The 18,461-nt window shown below is 47.3% G+C and overlaps 1 protein-coding gene across 1 annotated transcript; it reads right to left on the reverse strand.

Moving 5' to 3' along the window:
- Positions 1 to 3,113: 3,113 nt before the first annotated feature.
- Positions 3,114 to 18,387, reverse strand: zdhhc8a (zinc finger DHHC-type palmitoyltransferase 8a). The gene is made up of 11 exons (XM_056587777.1): positions 18,372 to 18,387; positions 17,606 to 17,708; positions 11,630 to 11,751; positions 11,100 to 11,257; positions 9,501 to 9,673; positions 8,782 to 8,884; positions 8,045 to 8,136; positions 7,756 to 7,885; positions 7,377 to 7,497; positions 4,952 to 5,064; positions 3,114 to 4,457 (listed from the first exon to the last, which is right to left on the reverse strand). Exons 1-11 carry the CDS (start codon positions 18,385 to 18,387, stop codon positions 3,114 to 3,116), a joined length of 2,475 nt encoding a protein of 824 aa, XP_056443752.1.
- Positions 18,388 to 18,461: the final 74 nt, after the last annotated feature.

An 18,461-nucleotide genomic window follows, 5' to 3' on the forward strand; every position in this document is an offset into this window, starting at 1 on the left:
ACATTCATTTTAATAGTGATTGTAAATAACCAGTTTGAGAGAACAAATAAGTGCTATTTTTGTGATGGTAATATAAGGTAATTACAGTACCCATCGTGGCAACCTGTTGCGCGGGGTTTTGACTGAGCTTAAACAGTCCCATTAATTAGTGCTGAGAGTTACTGCAGCAGCATAACTCCCTGCTACCATGGAAACTCTCTGGTTTAACCGTTTGAGTGTGTGTGCGTGCGTGTGTGTGTGTGTGTGTGTGTGTGTGTGTGTGTGTGTGTGTGTGTGTGTGTGTGTGTGTGTGTGTGTGTGTATGTGTGTGTGTGTGTGTGTGTGTGTGTGTGTGTGTGTGTGTGTGTGTGTGTGTGTGTGTGTGTGTGTGTGTGTGATTATATTTATGTATATATTTTGACAATAATGACATTATTAGACAATATTCACATTGCTTACAAAGTGCTTTGTAACTGGAAAATATTCTAACATTGAGATACATAAATAACTGAAAGACGAAGATGGATCAAATAACAAATAACGTATTCATGAAATGAGACACATAAAAGATAAATTGAAATGTTAACAAAGAATATGAGAGATGATGGATCAGAAGAACCCATGACAACAGCTCAAAGTGAGTATGAAAGGTATCTAGGAGGCTACTGGAGGATCAAAAGCCCCCCTCTGGTCAGCGGCATGTCCCCTGGGGCTTGTACATCAGAATGCATCATGGGATGTTCAGTCTGCGATACTCTGCCATTTTGAGAGGACTCAAGGGAGTCTAAGTGTTGTAAAAACCCACATTCAAGTAAATGGACCAAAACCTAGGATAACTTTTTGCCAAGTCTCTTGAGAAAAGCTTTTGCAGTTTCAAACAAAACAGTGTCTTCCCATGAAGAGAAATCATTTCACGATTAATTACTAAACATTAAGATGCTCAAATGCTTCCAAACTGGAGGCAGTCTTTGTGATGTGACAAATGTACTGACAAATGTACTTACTGTAAGTCGCTTTGGATAAAAGCGTCTGATAAATGCCCTAAATGTAAATGTAATGATACAATAGTCCTATAGCTGTGTTTCTATACAACTCCCTGGAAAGAAAGCAGAGGCTACTTGGGAGATGTCTAAAATATGTCCTTGTTTTGTTGAATATCGGTTCTGAACCATTGCAATGACTAGGCCTACCTTAATACAAATGTGTTGAATCAGAATGCCTCCTGTCTTCAATTAAATAAAATCAGGATACCACAAGTTTGATAGGTTAGGCTCGAATGAGATTGAGAGACATTGGTGAAGTGCAGCACAAGCTCATATTTCTCACTAAACTGTTAGTGTTTGCACCACTCATTTAATGTTCATGTTCACACCAAAGAACATACACGCATAAATTATTTATATTGATTTCATTTTTATGTTTTGTGCTGGTGGGAGTACATACTTTTTTTTTTGAAGACCACAGAAACGGTAGAATCCTATAAAAACTACTACTACTGAAATGGTAGGATTTGGGGGTGATGCAATGTCATGTGTTAGAGCAGTGAGCAAAGTGTCGACCTCCATAATGAAGACACAGGGTGCAGCCAGAACCAAATAAACTGCAATTAAAGGTCCATATTTCACCACACAAATTCAGCAGAAAGCGCTAATAGACATCAATGTAATTAACGTATCAATCATTTTTATATTAGAAAAAGGAAAGATTGGAAAATACATCAGCAATATTAGATAACCAACAGATTTAGTATATTTAATCTAGTCGTACGCTCTGGGCAAAGGCAACTGTAACTTCTCTACAGTGCATTCATCAACTCAATCAGGTTTGAACGCAACAGCGACCTCTACTGGACTGCCCCTACTGCTCCCTGCATAGTCCCTGTAGCCTACATAACTCTGAGTTCTCTCCAGAACCTTAATATCCACAACACACGCGAGCACGGATGAAACATCATGTAATTTCATACATCACTGTATCCTCCCGGAATGCACTTGTTAAATTATGCATAGGCCACTACATTCATTTGATGTAAAATCATCCGCCTCCACATTTAGCTGGTTGTTGATCGGTCGTTATCGTAGTTGGAACGGGAATGCCTGCCTTCTCGCAGATTATAGAATAACAATGTCCCTGACTGTGGTGCAAGCGAAGCGATTCCACTCTGGATCAGCGGTGCATTGAGCACAACATGCCATAGAGGCTTTCGATCTGAAATCCCGTTAGAGACAAGAGTTTTGTTTTCAACAGCTGGCTCTATTGAGACTAATATCACATTATAAATGTTTCTCTCGAACTGCAGCGATAGTCGAACAAGAGCTATGCACTTGATGAGATGAATTGAGTTAACTTGAGAGAACGATCATGTAAAAAAAATCCAAGTGAATCCGAATTTGTTTTATTTAAAATTGTATTGCTTTTATTAATACAAACCACTACAAAATATTACCAAACAGAGTGTTTCATCGACAGGCAAACAGTATATAAATAATATGATTGTAACATTGTTCCACAAAATTCCTATCAAAACACATAAAAACGAACAGGTTAGGTCGTGTACACAGTATCTCTCTTCCATCAAGTGACTTCTCTCAGAGAGCTTCAACTATCCTGAGAATATCTTGTTTTGAATGTAGCGTTTTCCCTCACCAAGTCACCATCACTTGTCATTCAACACACACACACACACACACACACACACACACACACACACACACACACACACACACACACACACACACACACACACACACACACACACACACACACACACACACACACACACACACACACACACACGCGCACACACACGCGATCACCCCCCCCCCCCACACACACACACAAACACACACACACAAACTGCAGTCTTGTCAGGGCTCAGGAGTCAGTGAAAAAAACATTCACACAAGAACAAGAAGAATGTGTATCCTGAATTCACCTTCCTCACACAACAACCCCCCCACCACCGCCCCACTCCGGAATACTATTATTACGATCGTCATAAATATTATTACTTTACTTCTCTGTAGAATGGCGAATCGAGACTCGCTTTGCATAGCTGTGTCGTTTAACACCCTGGCCATTAATCATCCCTTCATCACTGGGAGATAAGGGAACATAAAACCGGTTTTAATCATCTACTTCATGGAGCCCGGGTCCTTCCCGCCGTCTGGGTTGAAGCTGAGCGAGGAGCGCTTGGTGGTGCCGTAGTGCGACGCGTAGTTGGAGGTGGAGGAGGCGGAGGAGCCGGTGGAGGAGGACAGGTTCCGGGGCAGCGTGGAGGTGGAGGAGGGGTGGAAGGGCGGGGTCCGTCTCTCGGGGTCCCCGCCACCGCCGGCGTAGTGCGGCGAGGAGGAGCGGCCCTTGCTCTGCAGGCTGGAGCTGCTGCTGCTCTGCAGCGGGGAGCTGGAGGTCTTGGGGCCCCGCGTGAGGGACGAGGTGGAGGAGCTGGACAGGGGCCCGCCCCGCGTCAGCCCGTAGCCCAGGATCCCCGTGCTCATCAGGAACTCCCGGGAGCCGTAGGCCGGCGGGGTGGGGCCCCGGGCCGAGGGGCCGGCGGGGGGTCTGCCGCCGCCGTCGTCGCCGCCGCCGTCGTCGCTATCGCCGCCCACGGCGGGCGGGAGGCTGCGCCTGCTGGGGATGTCGTAGACCCCCAGGTCGGCGCCGTAGAGCCCCGGGTCGTGGGGGTGGGCGCCCTGGCTGCGGGCGGACTGCGTGCGCAACATCCGCTCCCTCTCCTCCAGCTCCCGCCGCTCCTGGATGGACTCCATGATGGTCTTGGAGAGGTTGTCGTAGCGCGCCGCCGCCGACCGCAGCGGCGTCAGCGCCTGGGGGGCGGGGTCCCGGGGGCCCGTGCCCGCCGCAGGGGACGCCGCCGCGACCCCCCCGGGGTGATGGTAGGAGGGCGAGTGCTCTCTGGGCGCCAGCCCCTGCATGGAGGGAGACGGTTCCCGCGACGACAGCCCCTTGAGGGAGGGCGAGGGGTCCCGGGGCTGCGGGGAGCGTCCGGGGGTCCCAGCGAACACGGGGCTGTAGGTGAGCCGCGGCGTGGCGGGGGGCGGGCCCTGCGCCTGCGCCAGGCAGCCCTCGGCCGCCAGGGTCATGAAGTGGGGGTGGTAGCTCATGGAGGGGATCCCCCGCTGGGCCAGCCACTGGGAGTCCCCCTGGTGCGGCAGGTTGTCGTAGGAGAGGCTCACGCTGCGGCCGGACAGCGGGCCGGACGGGGCAGGGAACGGGAGGGCGTCGGAGGGCGTGGCCGGCGAGGGCGGGGCCTGGGGGCCGTGGCGGGAGCCGTGTTTGAGGGTCAGGGAGCGGGAGTTGAGCGTGAGGGAGTTCAGGGAGCTGGGGCCGCCGCCGCCGGGGGTTTGGAAGAGGGGCTGGAGCTCCTGGTAGACCGACCGCCCCGGACTGGTCTTAGAGCCCGTGGGGGAGGGGTTGGGGGCCCTCAGGGTCCGGTCAGGGGGCCCGGCGGTCTGAGCCAGCTGGACGACAAACACACCGCGCAGACGGTGTAGGAAGTGAGTACACCGACAATGGCTTGGTTAAAGGGGACATACTCTACCACCAGGTGTGAGGGTGATTAGCCGTTACAAGCCGTTTTTTGAAAGTCTGCCTCTCCTGACATCACAAGTGGGCGTGTCCACCTAGATGTGTGCTGGATAGATCAGTATACCAGTCTACCCTTTTGGACTGTAGCAAACGTTGCTCATCTATCCATCATACATCTAGGTGGACACGCCCACTTGTGATGTCAGAAGAGGACGAATTTTCAAAACGGCATGTTAGGCTAATCACACTCACACCTGGTGGTAGAATATGTCACCTTTAAAATGATTGGGTTCTATACAAACCAAAAAGTACACGTGAATCTCTCTTTAGCGTCAACGTCAGGTAGCTCAGCATAGCATGAAGCCAGGAGACCGTTATCTGTTTTGTGAGTGTGACAAACGGGACTGATCCTCTGAGGGACTCAAACCTGCTCAGGAGAGATGGGCGAGGACCCCCTGGAGACCGCCTCCAGAACCGGCCTCAGCTGGGGCACGGTGGGGATGGACACGGGGATCATGGTCTTGGTGTGGTGTCCTGTCTCTGGAGGTCAGAACAGTGTCACTCCAACCACCCTACACACAAGCCTGATCCTGACCTGCACTGGGCGGTGCTGTTACAAATAGGATTTGTGGAAATAATCTACCAGTACTGCGATTTGCGATTTAGTTCTTTGTGTTCTGTATTATTCACTGAACAAACGATAAATCATTCTATAGTACGACCAACACAACATTGGAAGCAGTCAACATATAAACTGCTCTTTCCATTAGGCCAGGCCTATGTTTGGAAATGAATTGATGCATGAATTGATATTATAACCTCTTTACTTAAAAGGTCCCATGGCATGAAAATCTCACTTTGAGGTTTTCTAAAATAAATATGAGTTCCCTTAGCCTGCCTATGGTCCCCCAGTGGCTAAAACTTGCGTTTGGTGTAAAATGAGCACTAGCTGTTCTGCTCACCTTTGAAAAAACGGAGGCTCAAGCACGTTGTTTTGGAATGTGGTCCCATATGTCGTCATAAAGGATCTAAGCTCCTGCCCTTTCTCGGCCTTGCCCGCCCAGAGAATTTGGCCCGCCAATGAGAGCCACATGTGGGTGGCTGTGATTACACACACTGTAACGCAAGTGTTTGCTGCTGTTGGTGGCGCATAACTCGTCGGTTCTTTGACGTCTCTTGTATTCAACAACGAGGCTGTAGTTGGGCTTATCCGAGCCATGGTTGAGAAGGAATTGGGGGAAAGGAACTTTGGAACTTTGAACTTTTAGCACCACCGCCCGGCAGCGGGCAGTCGGCAGCCTGCTCGCGGTTCAGCCTACTTCAGAATGATGTGGACGTGGGAGAACCAGAGACGTCAGAGAACCCGACAAAGTCGTTTGTGATTCATGACATCGTCATAATAGGCACACACAGCTTTTGGCCGCCTTTGGTCGTGATCATATGTATTATATGATATAGATATCGATGTATTATATGATATTATTTAGATATAGAGCTCCGGGACTGTAACGCAAGTGTTGTACACTTCCTTGTTATTTGGATAACCATTCTGCTGTTGGTGTTATAACACGTCACATTCTCGTCTCTGGTATTTCCACAACAAGACTCGTATTGGGGGTTATCTCAACCATGGTTGGAAATTAATTGGGGGAATGGAACTTTGGCTTTGACTCCCTGAAGTATATGAACCACGACATGGAGGAGAAAGGGATTGTTGGCCGCGAATGTCTCCTGCTTGAGCCCCGTTTCCCGCTGCCGAGGAGGCGGTGGTGCCTAAGCGCTGACCGCTGCCGAGGTGGTGATCCCTCGGCAGCAAGGCTCCGGTGGGCAACAATCCCTTTCTCCTCCATGTCGTGGTTCAGTCTACTTCAGATTGATCTGGATGTGGAAGAACCAGAGACGTCGGCGAACCCGACGCGGTTGTTTGAGATTCATAATATCGTCTGGAGGCTCACACAGCTTTAGGCCGTGATAATATATATTATATGATATAGATATCTATGCATTATATGATATTATTTAGATATAGAGCTCCAGGACTCCCGTGTGTTCTAGAATATTTACAGAACACGGCTAAAGGCTGTGTGCGCCTCGCCATTGCGATACATCCACTGTAAACAGGGCGCATGGTACCGTGGCTGCAAGCTGCTCAGGGCCCCACCCCCACCCTCCTCCTTGACCCGCCTCTCTCCTCCTCATTTGCATTAAAGCTACAGACACCGAAACGGCACGTTTGGGGAAAGCTCAATGTGCGAGTGGCTCATAGTGGCTGTAATTCTGCACCACGGCTAAATTTCAGGAAGGTCTTCAAATACTGTGTTTGGGGCCCACTAATATCTATATTAAAGCATCCATAAAGTAGCATGCCATGGGACCTTTAACTATTATTATAACTATAATATAAATCTTACTGATCTCTTACTAACAAAATGTACAGCCTTTGCGATTTGCAAATCGTGTATATTATATCGCGATATCGGTTGGAATTTGATTAAAAGTTCAGCCCTTCTTACAAAATTGAAATCCGATTCGAACCTGCAACCTGCACTAAGAGATTTTCCCCATTAGCGACCTCCAGTGGCTCGAGATGAAGCTGTAACGGTCGCCTGAAAACGCGGGACGCTTCTGAGCGACATCAAGACTAACCAAGACAACAGACTCTATCTGCCAGAACGCCGTCCAGCCAGTTAACACCGTGACGGCTTTTACACGACCCGATAACTACCGTCGAACTAATCTAGCGTTGAGATGTCCCCCCCCCCCCCCCCCCCCCCCGTAGTGGGGGTCCAGACTATGTGGGCCGTTGTGTTGTAGCGTACGTATTGAACATCGTGTCAGACGGGGGTACGTACCAGCTGTCCGTCTGCCGTCCAGGTGGCTCTTCAGCGGACCGTGGTCGGGTTTGGCGAGCAGCGAGGGCGCAGTGGTGATCCGATCAGAGGCCGCTTCCTCCAGAACCAATCCTGAGTAACGCTATGGGGAGGACACACACACACACACACACACACACACACACACAAAACCAAACAAATAGGGAGTAAGCCCTGTTAATATGCAGAGGGTTATGGTTTGTGTGTGTGTGTGTGTGTGTGTGTGTGTGTGTGTGTGTGTGTGTGTGTGTGTGTGTGTGTGTGTGTGTGTGTGTGTGTGTGTGTGTGTGTGTGTGTGTGTGTGTGTGTGTCAGTGTGTGTGTGCGCGTTAGTGCTTGCTTGAGCATGTGGGCATGCATACTTTAATTTGGACATTGTGGCCTTGGATGCCATTATCCCGGACTTTAACTGGCATCTGTAGGTCCATCCCGGGCCTCACAAACGGAGGGCGAACGTGGATGTTACTTTTCTTGCAAGGCCTGGATGTGTACCTGGTGTGGGAGGCAGGGGAGGCGAGCGCAACATTATGAAAAGAGAAACTGAATCTTGAAAGTGAAAGTGAAACTTGAAAGTGAAAGTGAAACTTGAAAATGAGAGTGAAACTTGAAGGTGAAAGTTGACCAGGAGCGGGTAAAGTGATACTAACGTACTGGGGAGTGATGGGACTGCAGACCAGGTATTCCAGGTTGCTGCAGCAGCCTTGTGTAAAAGGGTTCACCCCGCCTTGGAACTTGCCGGTGACCTGAGGAACAGCAAATACAAAGTACAAAGTTAAGTACCCTGTAATGGTGTGAGTTGAGGGGGGCGTGGCTCTGTCTGTAGGGGAGAGATAGGAGGGGGCGTGGCTCTGTCTGTAGGGGAGAGATAGGATGGGGCGTGGCGGTGTCTGTATGGGAGAGATAGGAGGGGGCGTGGCTCTGTCTGTAGGGGAGAGATAGGAGGGGGCGTGGCGGTGTCTGTATGGGAGAGATAGGAGGGGGCGTGGCTCTGTCTGTAGGGGAGAGATAGGAGGGGGCGTGGCTCTGTCTGTAGGGGAGGGACAGGAGGGGGCGTGGCTCTGTCTGTAGGGGAGGGACAGGAGGGGGCGTGGCTCTGTCTGTAGGGGAGAGATAGAGGGGCGTGGCTCCGTCTGTTGGGGAGGAATAGAGGGGGCGTGGCTCTCACTAATTAATTAATAAAAGTCAATCACTAATTAATTCCCTTTAAACTCGGCAGTCGCTAAGTCTTGCTGGTCTTTCTGAGGTTGATCAACTTGAACCCAGGGTTCATAGAATCTTTTTACACACACATCTACGCACAACATCTACGTAGAACATGTATTAAGTTATGTATTATGTTGTGCATTATATTATGTACTCATGATGTGTGTTCTGCAGGACCAGCCCACCTGCTCGTTGGTGGTGCGTCCTCTGGACACCAGGAAGAGGTGGAAGCCCGTCAGGCCCAGCACGGGGAGCAGGAACAGGCCCGAGATGCTCACCGCCACCAGACCAGGAACACCGTCAAGGAGCTCAAACGCGCAGACACTCCGAGGTACATGAGGCACCGGAGCAGAGATGTCCTCACACACAGAGTGGAAGGGGCAGTGCGAGAATCTAACATGTATAACTCTGTGAAGATATCACCTGCTGAATCTGGAGACGCGTAGATTTAGCAGGTGTAATCTATAGGGGGGTATGCATCTCGCACACACATACTGTAGGCACACACAAAGGACATTAATGGAGGTAAGATATAACAGCTGTTATTTTAGCGTCAGTTCGTTTTAAATTGCATTGAGATGTGCCAGCTATTAGTGAGTGAAATACTCGGTCAGAATATCTGTCGGTCATTGACCGCGCCCTGCTTCGGTATAAGACCATTTGGATTTGAGTCCCCTCCAACCTCTGTTTTGACCAATCAGGGGGACGGATCCATGTGCTTGAAATGCAACACTTAAGTAGTGATAGAGGGAGGAAATCCTTCACTTTTCTGCTCTCTCTGCCTTTAAAACCCTTGAATCTTAACAACAAAACTTCTAAGTGCACACAGAAGCAAACGCACACACATAAAGCGCCCACACACACACACACACACGCGAACACCGCACCGACTGCGAGAGGATACGTGACGACGCAGTGCAGCTCCTGCAGGTCTTCCCGGTGGGCGAGGACGTAGAGGAGGCCCGAGGAGAACACGCCCACCATGTGAACGGTCAGAGACAGCAGGAACAGGAAGAAGTAGCGGTAGTTGCGGCGGCCGATGCAGTTGTTCACCCAGGGGCAGTGGTGGTCAAAGTCCTACCGGGCGGGACGCATTGGGGGAGAAACGCACGGAGAAAAGATGGAGAGACACTACGAGGATATAGGAATTTGTAGGACGCGAATTAAGGGTTTTTTACTAAAATAAAAACGGATACATTAACAAATAAATACAAATAATAATAATACAAAAAGAATACCAAATTACCTGTGAAATGTTATAACAATTATTTAAAAAGCAACAAAGCAAAAGACTATCCCTTTGTGATTGTCGAACAAATTAGTGTACGGATTAGAGACAATTAGGGGTGCCGTTGAAAGCAGTCCAAACCGACAGAGAGAGCAGGATAATGTATGTCTTTAAGGCTCAACAGGGGCCGGTCATGGTGCAGTGTAATTAAACTGTGTGTAGCCCAGCCTGTCCGGGCTCTATTCCCTCCGATTTCATTAGAACAGAGACCACAAAGGATCTAGGGGGACAGGGATTAACCTGATTAATGGGATTTCTTTTTTTTCTCTCTCTCCCCCATCCTCCCTCCCACTCCCGCCCTCCGCCAACCACTGTCCATCACTCCCTCCCCTCGCTCCTCAAATCCCCTTTTATTTACTCCTCCCCGCGTGCTGTTACATTTTCCCTTCTCCTCCATCTCTAATCCCCCTCTCCCCCCCTGCCTTCTTCTTCTACACTATTAATCCTCGTTTCAGATTTCCTCACCGATTCCAGCCAATTTCCATCTTCATTTCACACCCTGTGGTTTAACGTTCGTATTTTTCAAACTCGGGCCCCCTGCCAGTTCCTCTCACGGTCAAACGTTGTTGTTTTGCTATTGATTTAGTGTTGAGTGGAATTCAGAGAATTTGAATTTTGATTAATATTTTTTTCCTCCCACTGACTACTGTGCACTCTGTCTCAGTTGTCTCTGGTTAAGAACCCGGTTCGTCTGGGTTACAATCGTCGTGTCTTCACTCACGACATCGATCCTCCCGCATCGATTGTTCTCTCCGCCTCACCTTTTGTAAGGGCAGCAAAAGGTCTGCTGACTAAATGGCTCTCTCCTGGTGCATTACAGGGCTTTTGCCTCAGTGTCTGAGTGACGTACATGGACTACAGCACTGCCCCCCCCCACCACACCCTCCCCCGTCCCCACCACCACCTTAAAGGTGACATATTACACCCCCAAGTGTGAGTGTGATTAGCTGTTACAAGCCGTTTTGAAAATCACAAGTGGGCTTGTCCACCTAGATGTATGACGGATAGATGAGCAACGTTTGCTACAGTCCACTGTGTAGTCTGGTAGACTGATCTGTCCAGCACACATCTAGGTGGACACGCCCACTTGTGATGTCAGACGAGGCCGATTTTGAAACCGGCTTGGAACGGCTAATCACACTCACTCCTGGTGGTATAATATGTCACCTTCAAGTCTCCCCCAGTCTCCCCCAGACTCCCTGTCTGCCCACTGACCTCCACGCAGTGGTCGCAGACGCTGCAGTGCGAGCAGCGCGGAGGACGGTAGAAGTGGCAGGACGCGCACCACTTCATGCGCACCTGCACGCCGTTCACGTCCGCGTTCTTGTACAGCGGCGCGCGGAAGTCGTCGTCCTTGTCCTCGTCCTCGTCGGCTGTGGGAGCACGGGTTTAGAAAGCGCTCGCGTTTATCAATGGCCGACCGCTGGAAAGAGTGTCTTTTCTGAGTTAAAGCCCGGTGGAAAACGGTGTAATGAAAGTGAAAGTGTTCGATCTTTTGTGAACTTTTTTGTGAACTTCTGCCAAAGAAAACGGTTGTATCTGTCCAATTTCTAGGCTTCTTCACCCCCATTTTCTTACCGCAATGTTTGTAAAAAGCAGCAAACTTAACAATTTTTAATTCTGCTATAGTAACAGTGATAGAAACGACAGCAACAACAACAACAACAACCCAAGGGAAAAGCAAAATGTTTGTCTGGGCTTTAGCTGTAGAGTGAGCATGTTAGCTGATAGCTTGACTACCCTACCCATTGGGAGTATGCCCGCATCCATGAAGGTTGCCATGGAGAAGTTGGCCAGAACAAAGACGAAGAGGATGGCACAGCATGGCGGCAAGGCAGGGGAAATAGTCCGGGCCAGCCACGGACACCTATAAATACACACAAAGAAATGGTGTTAAAGGAGCATGTGGAGCTATTTAATGGTGGACCAATGTTTTGAGTTGGCAGTTTAGAGCTAAAGTAATGGCTTTTATAGATAGGCCCCAGCATGTAGCTCATTATAGTCGCTTGCCCAGTTGCAACTGCTTTCCTCTGACAAGTTGATGGCGTTTCGGCAGAGGATTTCCGCATGCATCTATAAAATTCACACATTTGATATACCCTTGGATTGCTGTGTCCATGGTAAATGCTATCCTACATTATAGTCAAAGATAAGATTTTCTTGTTGTGTTTCATCTTCATCAATGTACAATGTAAACATTGTCTATCGTGGTTGATGGATTTATTGTAAATTGGATTTGATATACATGGTTATATACAGTAAGTACGGCTTTTGGAAATCTATTTCTACTGTCAATCAGCACATTGTGCTCTTTCCTAAACCATTGGAAAATAGTTAGTGGGTGTTTTCAATTATTATTATTATAAAAGTAATTCAACCATGATATAATAGAAAATGGTGAAACTCAAACCAACCACCAGCTATGCTTTACTAGAAAAAATAATATTGCCACTTTTTAATAATGACTTTACATTTTCTGCTACCATATAGTACCCTATTATTTTCCTATCGCCTTTCATTTCTCTCTCCTAGCGCCACAAAAAGCCATGATCAATGTGCGGTTACCACCTGCTAAATTCAATATTTCATGCTGTTATCCATCTTTTGAAACCAAGTTATATTTATCACCCGAGTACACTTAATATAACAAAGTTGCTAACACCGCCACAAAGAGAGTCTTGGGAACTTCAGGAGCAATATTTCAAAAAACGCTCCAAGTATTCACCGGTTGGCTCTGAATTATGTATCCACTAGTTCCCCCTTAAGACTCTAAAACAGTCACCGGTGAAAATATACAACGTATATATATAAAGTCAGCATCTACCGAGCCCATGGCCATGCAACAGTGGGTTTTCTATAGAACAAACCGTCATGTGTTTGCCCCAGAGGCTCACAGAAAAAAGCACACTATTGTTCGCCCGACAGCAATTGCTGTGGTTCGCTTTAAAAAAATCAAATGAATAAATGCTGAATGAAACCAAATGGGGGACATGATTCTCTGTAGTCTGCTGTCCGAGATTAGATACCAGTGTGCTACTATAATCAGACTCTGCGGGACCAACCAGACGAGACACGGTTGAATGGATTATAGTAGAATAGTAGAATAATAATATGATATCACGATAATGGTAATATCAATCGTTCAACACATGATCCCAGGTCAGGATTGATCCACCTGAGGTTACGTCGAAGCGACCCCTACCTCCCGCTCTACAGACATAGAACACACACACACACACACACACACACACACACACACACACACACACACACACACACACACACACACACACACACACACACACACGCACACACGCACACACGCACACACACACACCTCCCCCACGTGGGGGTGGGGGAGGGGTACCCCCAGAGAAATGCCTGGTGATGCCGCGCCAGATGCAAACCCACTAATCCCAGGATTATGAACTCTGGATTACAGATAGACCAAGGCACTGTGGACCCCTCCCATCTCTCTGCATCCTTTCCCTCCCCTCCAACTCTATGGAGACACATTGCATGCTATTATAGAGAGAGAGAGAGAGCGAGAGCGAGAGCGAGAGAGAGAGAGAGAGAGAGAGAGAGAGAGAGAGAGTTTGATGGATAGAGAGAGATGATTGATAAGAGATGAAAGATGAATATAGATAGAGAGAAAGAAAGAGACAGAGACAGGTAGAGACTGAGATCAAGATAGAACAAGGTAATATAAAGACAGATAGTCGGATGGATGCAGACAGATTGATGGATAAAGAGAGTTGAATATAGAAAGAGAGATAAAGAGAGATAGAGGGAGAGAGATAGAACGAGTGATAGAGAGATAGATAAATAGATGCAGATATAGATGGTTGTTATAGGGTTGGATGATATGGATGGATATAGGTGGATGAATACATGTAAGGATGGATATAGGGGGGGATGGAAGGGAGGGATTTGCATCCAAGTTCACTCACTTTTATGGACACGATTGACCTGTGCTTAAACGGTCATCGCTCATATAATTTACATTAAGCTGTGCAACACACACTCTGTAACCCACACACTGTAACCCCCCCCCCACACACACACACACACACACACACTTACACAAACACAATAATGCATTCTGTGTGGCGGCCTTTGAGTTCATATTCCAAAGCCGTCCACAACATCTGAATAACAAATCACAGAAAACGGGACTTGACTTAATACACAGCGGTAAACATAACACTATAATACGGCTAATGATTGCAAACAATGGTTTTATGCAACCCAGTTTTCGTAAACAAGCAAAGGAGGTGATGTAGGTTAAACTACATCAACTGTTTTCTCCCATTATGCAGAACAACCCACATGGGAATGTGAGTTTTTGTGTGCTCGCAGAATTGAATGCAAAAACACAAGTGCTCTCTCTTCTAGCAACCACTGATTGATCTCTGAATATTCAACCAGCAGGTCCAGCTAACTAGCACACCACACCCCAGCAGGTCCCAGGGTGAGAATCGTTCTGTACCTCACTCTACTTGGGGTCACGAATGATTCAAAATCAATTCTTGTTTCAAAACGATTCCCGATTAAAAAACGACTCCTGATTTGGTACAAGGGGTGCAAAACAAGTCTGCTTTGAGTGCAGCGAAGAGAGGCCATCAAATGATGGCATGAAAGCAGAGTAGTGAAACCTTATACACACTTGCATAAGGTTATGTCATTTTTATATTTCAACAGTGATTTGTAAAAACAGAAAAGCAAACCTAAGATGAAATAAAAAAGCGATTTTTGGAAGTTCTGAATCCATTCAGAATCATAGAAGATAAGAATTGTGAATCAATACTTTCCCCCCTGCCTCTAACAGGATCTATCACATTACATCTTTCTACATCTCTCTCTCCCTCTCCTTCAATATATCTCTCTCCCTCACTCTTAATATCTCTCTCCCTCACTCTCAATGTCTCTCTCCCTCTCTCTCTCTCACTCTCTCTCCCTCACTCTCAATATGTCTCTTCCTCTCTCTCAATATCTCTCCCTCTCTCTCAATGACTCTCTCCCTAACTCAAAATATCTCTCTCTCCCTCACTCTCAATGTCTTTCTCCCTCCCTGACTCTCAATGTCTCTCTCCCTCTCTCTCTCTCTCTCCCTCACTCTCAATGTCTTTCTCCCTCCCTGACTCTCAATGTCTCTCTCCCTCTCTCTCTCTCTCTCCCTCACTCTCAATGTCTCTCATCCTCTCTCTCAATGTCTCTCTCTCTCCCTCTTTCTCTCTCCCTCTCACCCTCCCTCTCAATGTCTCTCCCTCTCCCTCACTCTCAATGTCTCTCTCTCTCCCTCACTCTCAATGTCTCTCACCCTCACTCTCAATGTCTCTCTCTCTCCCTCACTCTCAATGTCTCTCACCCTCACTCTCAATGTCTCACCCTCTCTCTCAATGTCTCTCACCCTCTCTCTCAATGTCTCTCTCTCTCTCCCTCACTCTCAATGTCTCTCTCTCACTCACTCTCAATGTCTCTATCCCTCACTCTCTCTCTCTCCCTCACTCTCAATGTCTCTCTCTCACTCACTCTCAATGTCTCTCTCCCTCAATCTCTCTCTCTCTCTCCCTCTCTCTCAATGTCTCTCACCCTCACCATTGGGCTGCTAAGTGAGACGTCAAATATATTGCATAAACGGTGAAAAGTACTCCACTCTCCTTCTCTCTCCAACGGTACACAACACTGTAGTGTACATGTACAGAGCTCATGCAGTCCATCTGGACTAGTGCTGTGTGTGGGGGGGTGGGAGGTAGAGAGAGAGGGAGGATGGGGGAGACAATTCATTACACTGCAGCGCGGCGAGGCGGAGGCACAGCAAATGAAACCGCAGCAGTGAGCCGAGAGCTGTGCGTTAAATCAACCCCCCCCATCCTCCACCCGCAGCCCCCCCCCCCCAACTCTCTCCATCCTCCACCCGCAGCCCCCCCCCCCCCCCCCCTTCTTACACTGGATTGCTAAGCCGCTCTGCAATCTGCACACCGCCCCGCGGCCACGCAGTGGGTCAGTGGGTCAGGCGGGTGGCCGAGAGACATGGACCTCTCACATCGCCCGCTCTCGCTCTCTGTGATGGGTGATCTCATTACCGGGCCCCAAACATCCCCACTGCAGTATTTCTGTGTGTGTGTGTGTGTGTGTGTGTGTGTGTGTGTGTGTGTGTGTGTGTGTGTGTGTGTGTGTGTGTGTGTGTGTGTGTGTGTGTGCGCGCGCGTGTGTGTGTGTGTGTGCGCGTGTGTGTGTGTGTGTGTGTGTCAGATTTATATTCATTTGATAATGGGCCAACATAATTTTTTTGGCTGGAGATGAGGAATCAAGGGATTTATTAGCCACATTATTCATCAGAATGACATTCATTCTTACTCCACGCATTTATAGATGAGGTTTTTTGGGTCAGAACAAGCAAGATCTTTGCTAACCACGGCTGTGTATGTTACAACCTACTGTATTATAACGTATCCCCCTCCGATGTGATGAGATGGGCTGTTAATGAGAGGATGGTGCATGTGACAAACATCCATCCCTGCTCTAAAACGTCCATCCCTGCTCTAAAACATCCATCCTTGCTCTCAAACCACAAAGCACCAGAGGCCTGTTCCAGCTGGAGGATTTGGACACATGGAGGCTGATGCGTGTGTCTGCTTGGAGGCTGTTCTCATGACCTGATGGGAGACTGGAACAGGGAGTTGATGTTTTGGATGATAGGCATTCCGATGCACAGAAGAAAGCCGTTTTGTCTTGATCATATCTGCTCTCATGAGAACTACTAATTCACGTTAACATACCGTGACTTCCTTGTTTTATGTATTGCCCTGGGAGTAATTTCCCACCTTTTTATTCGTTTTGGTTATGTTCTGCACCCGACTGAACCACGTAAACCCAATAAGGATGCTAGGGTTATTCTGGAAACTTAAAGAATAGATGGGAGATAATCAACAGACATCAACTAAGCAGCAGCATAAACATGTATTTCAGCCAAAACATAGACTCCACACATTGCTACATGGTTGATGATGATATGACTATAGATGATTGATGATTCTACCCAGATTATTAAGCTTGCAGAAAAAGGGAAAGAACAACATAAAATAAGTTTCCCTTTACTAACTTTAAATATTATAAGGACTTCAGATGACTTTGCACTTACTTTGTCGGCCTGGTAATATGTATCATTGTAGGTAATATTACAAATGATTGAATGCACCCCTATAACTATTGACTTATATCATATGCCTATAATATGGCTAAAAGTCAAGTCTAGATAACTGAGTTAGGCCTATATATTACTTGCAATGTATTAGGCCTAAATAAATATATTATATACAAACAAGTAAATCCTAAATATAAGTAAACATTATGTCCCATAAACGCATCCATTAATCTCAGTGCACTCTGCAACCATTTTATTTTTTTGCATGACAGCATCTGGACAGTTTGTAGGCTGATGTTCAACTCTGAGCACAGGATGCTACAGGCGCTCACGCTTCGACTCCGATTGGTCCCAAGTTACAGTTTTACATTGTATTGAATTTTTGTTTGTGAACGTTTTTCTAGCATGATTAAAATAAGAATAAGTAGGTTCAATTGGACGATTAAATATTTTTTATTCTAGCTTTATGATACAACATTGGGCTAGTATATCACACCCACGTGTTATTTCGGACATGCCCAATTCGATTATCCAAACGAAAGTTAATAAATCGATCAGTTTTGCGATAACTTACGTGAAGACGAAGAATAAAGTGGTGGAGCCGACGAGAAAACAGGCGGCTGCAGAGACCGGAATAAACGCGCCTGGCTTCATCCTCTCGTCCCGTCCCGTCCACACTCATCAGTCGATCATTCCAACCGACACATTCGTCTCGATGTACACAAATCCCTGTCCTCTTTCATTTCTCGATAGACCAAATCCAGGCGAACGCATAATCCAAAAGAAACACATACAATGAAAAACTGCACACTCACTCTTACTTTAGCATTTTATCGTCCCAGAAACAGCGGCGGATCGACCCTCTAGGTCTGATTTAAAGGTGGAGCTTTTGAATGACGCGCACTAGGCCTACTCTCTTGAACTCTTATCCCGTTTAATGCGTCTCCATATAAGGGAAGGACGATGTGTTTATGAGAATGATCAGATTAATCTGGGCACTTGTTTGAACCTGATTGAAGCATTTCTTGATACTTAAACATGAGGCTTTCAACTGTTTTTTGGTTTAAATGGTATTTTCCTCATTATCTTCCGCCAAATCTAATTCAGCCTACTTGTTTTAAGGTAGCGCTCTTCTTTAGAGTAGCGTCGGTCAATTATTCATCAAATTATAATTTAATTGCTGCTTAACAATCCGTTAAATTTCCACATCACACATTGTCTCGGACCGCCCTGATACAACTACCTATGTTGGGTGATCTGGAAAATCAGAATTCCGGTGGGACCTCTGAGATAGACCCATCCGTTTAATCACTCCCGGCGTTAATTGCTAGGGCACAAACGAGGCCCCCCAACCATTACGCCTGAATGGCTCGTTACCCGCCTCCCTATATCAAATCAAAAGCCAACCCAAAGCCAGCCTTTACCTACAG

The sequence above is a fragment of the Gadus chalcogrammus genome, chromosome 4 (assembly GCF_026213295.1).
Source record: "Gadus chalcogrammus isolate NIFS_2021 chromosome 4, NIFS_Gcha_1.0, whole genome shotgun sequence".
NCBI classification, from domain to species: Eukaryota; Metazoa; Chordata; class Actinopteri; order Gadiformes; family Gadidae; genus Gadus; species Gadus chalcogrammus.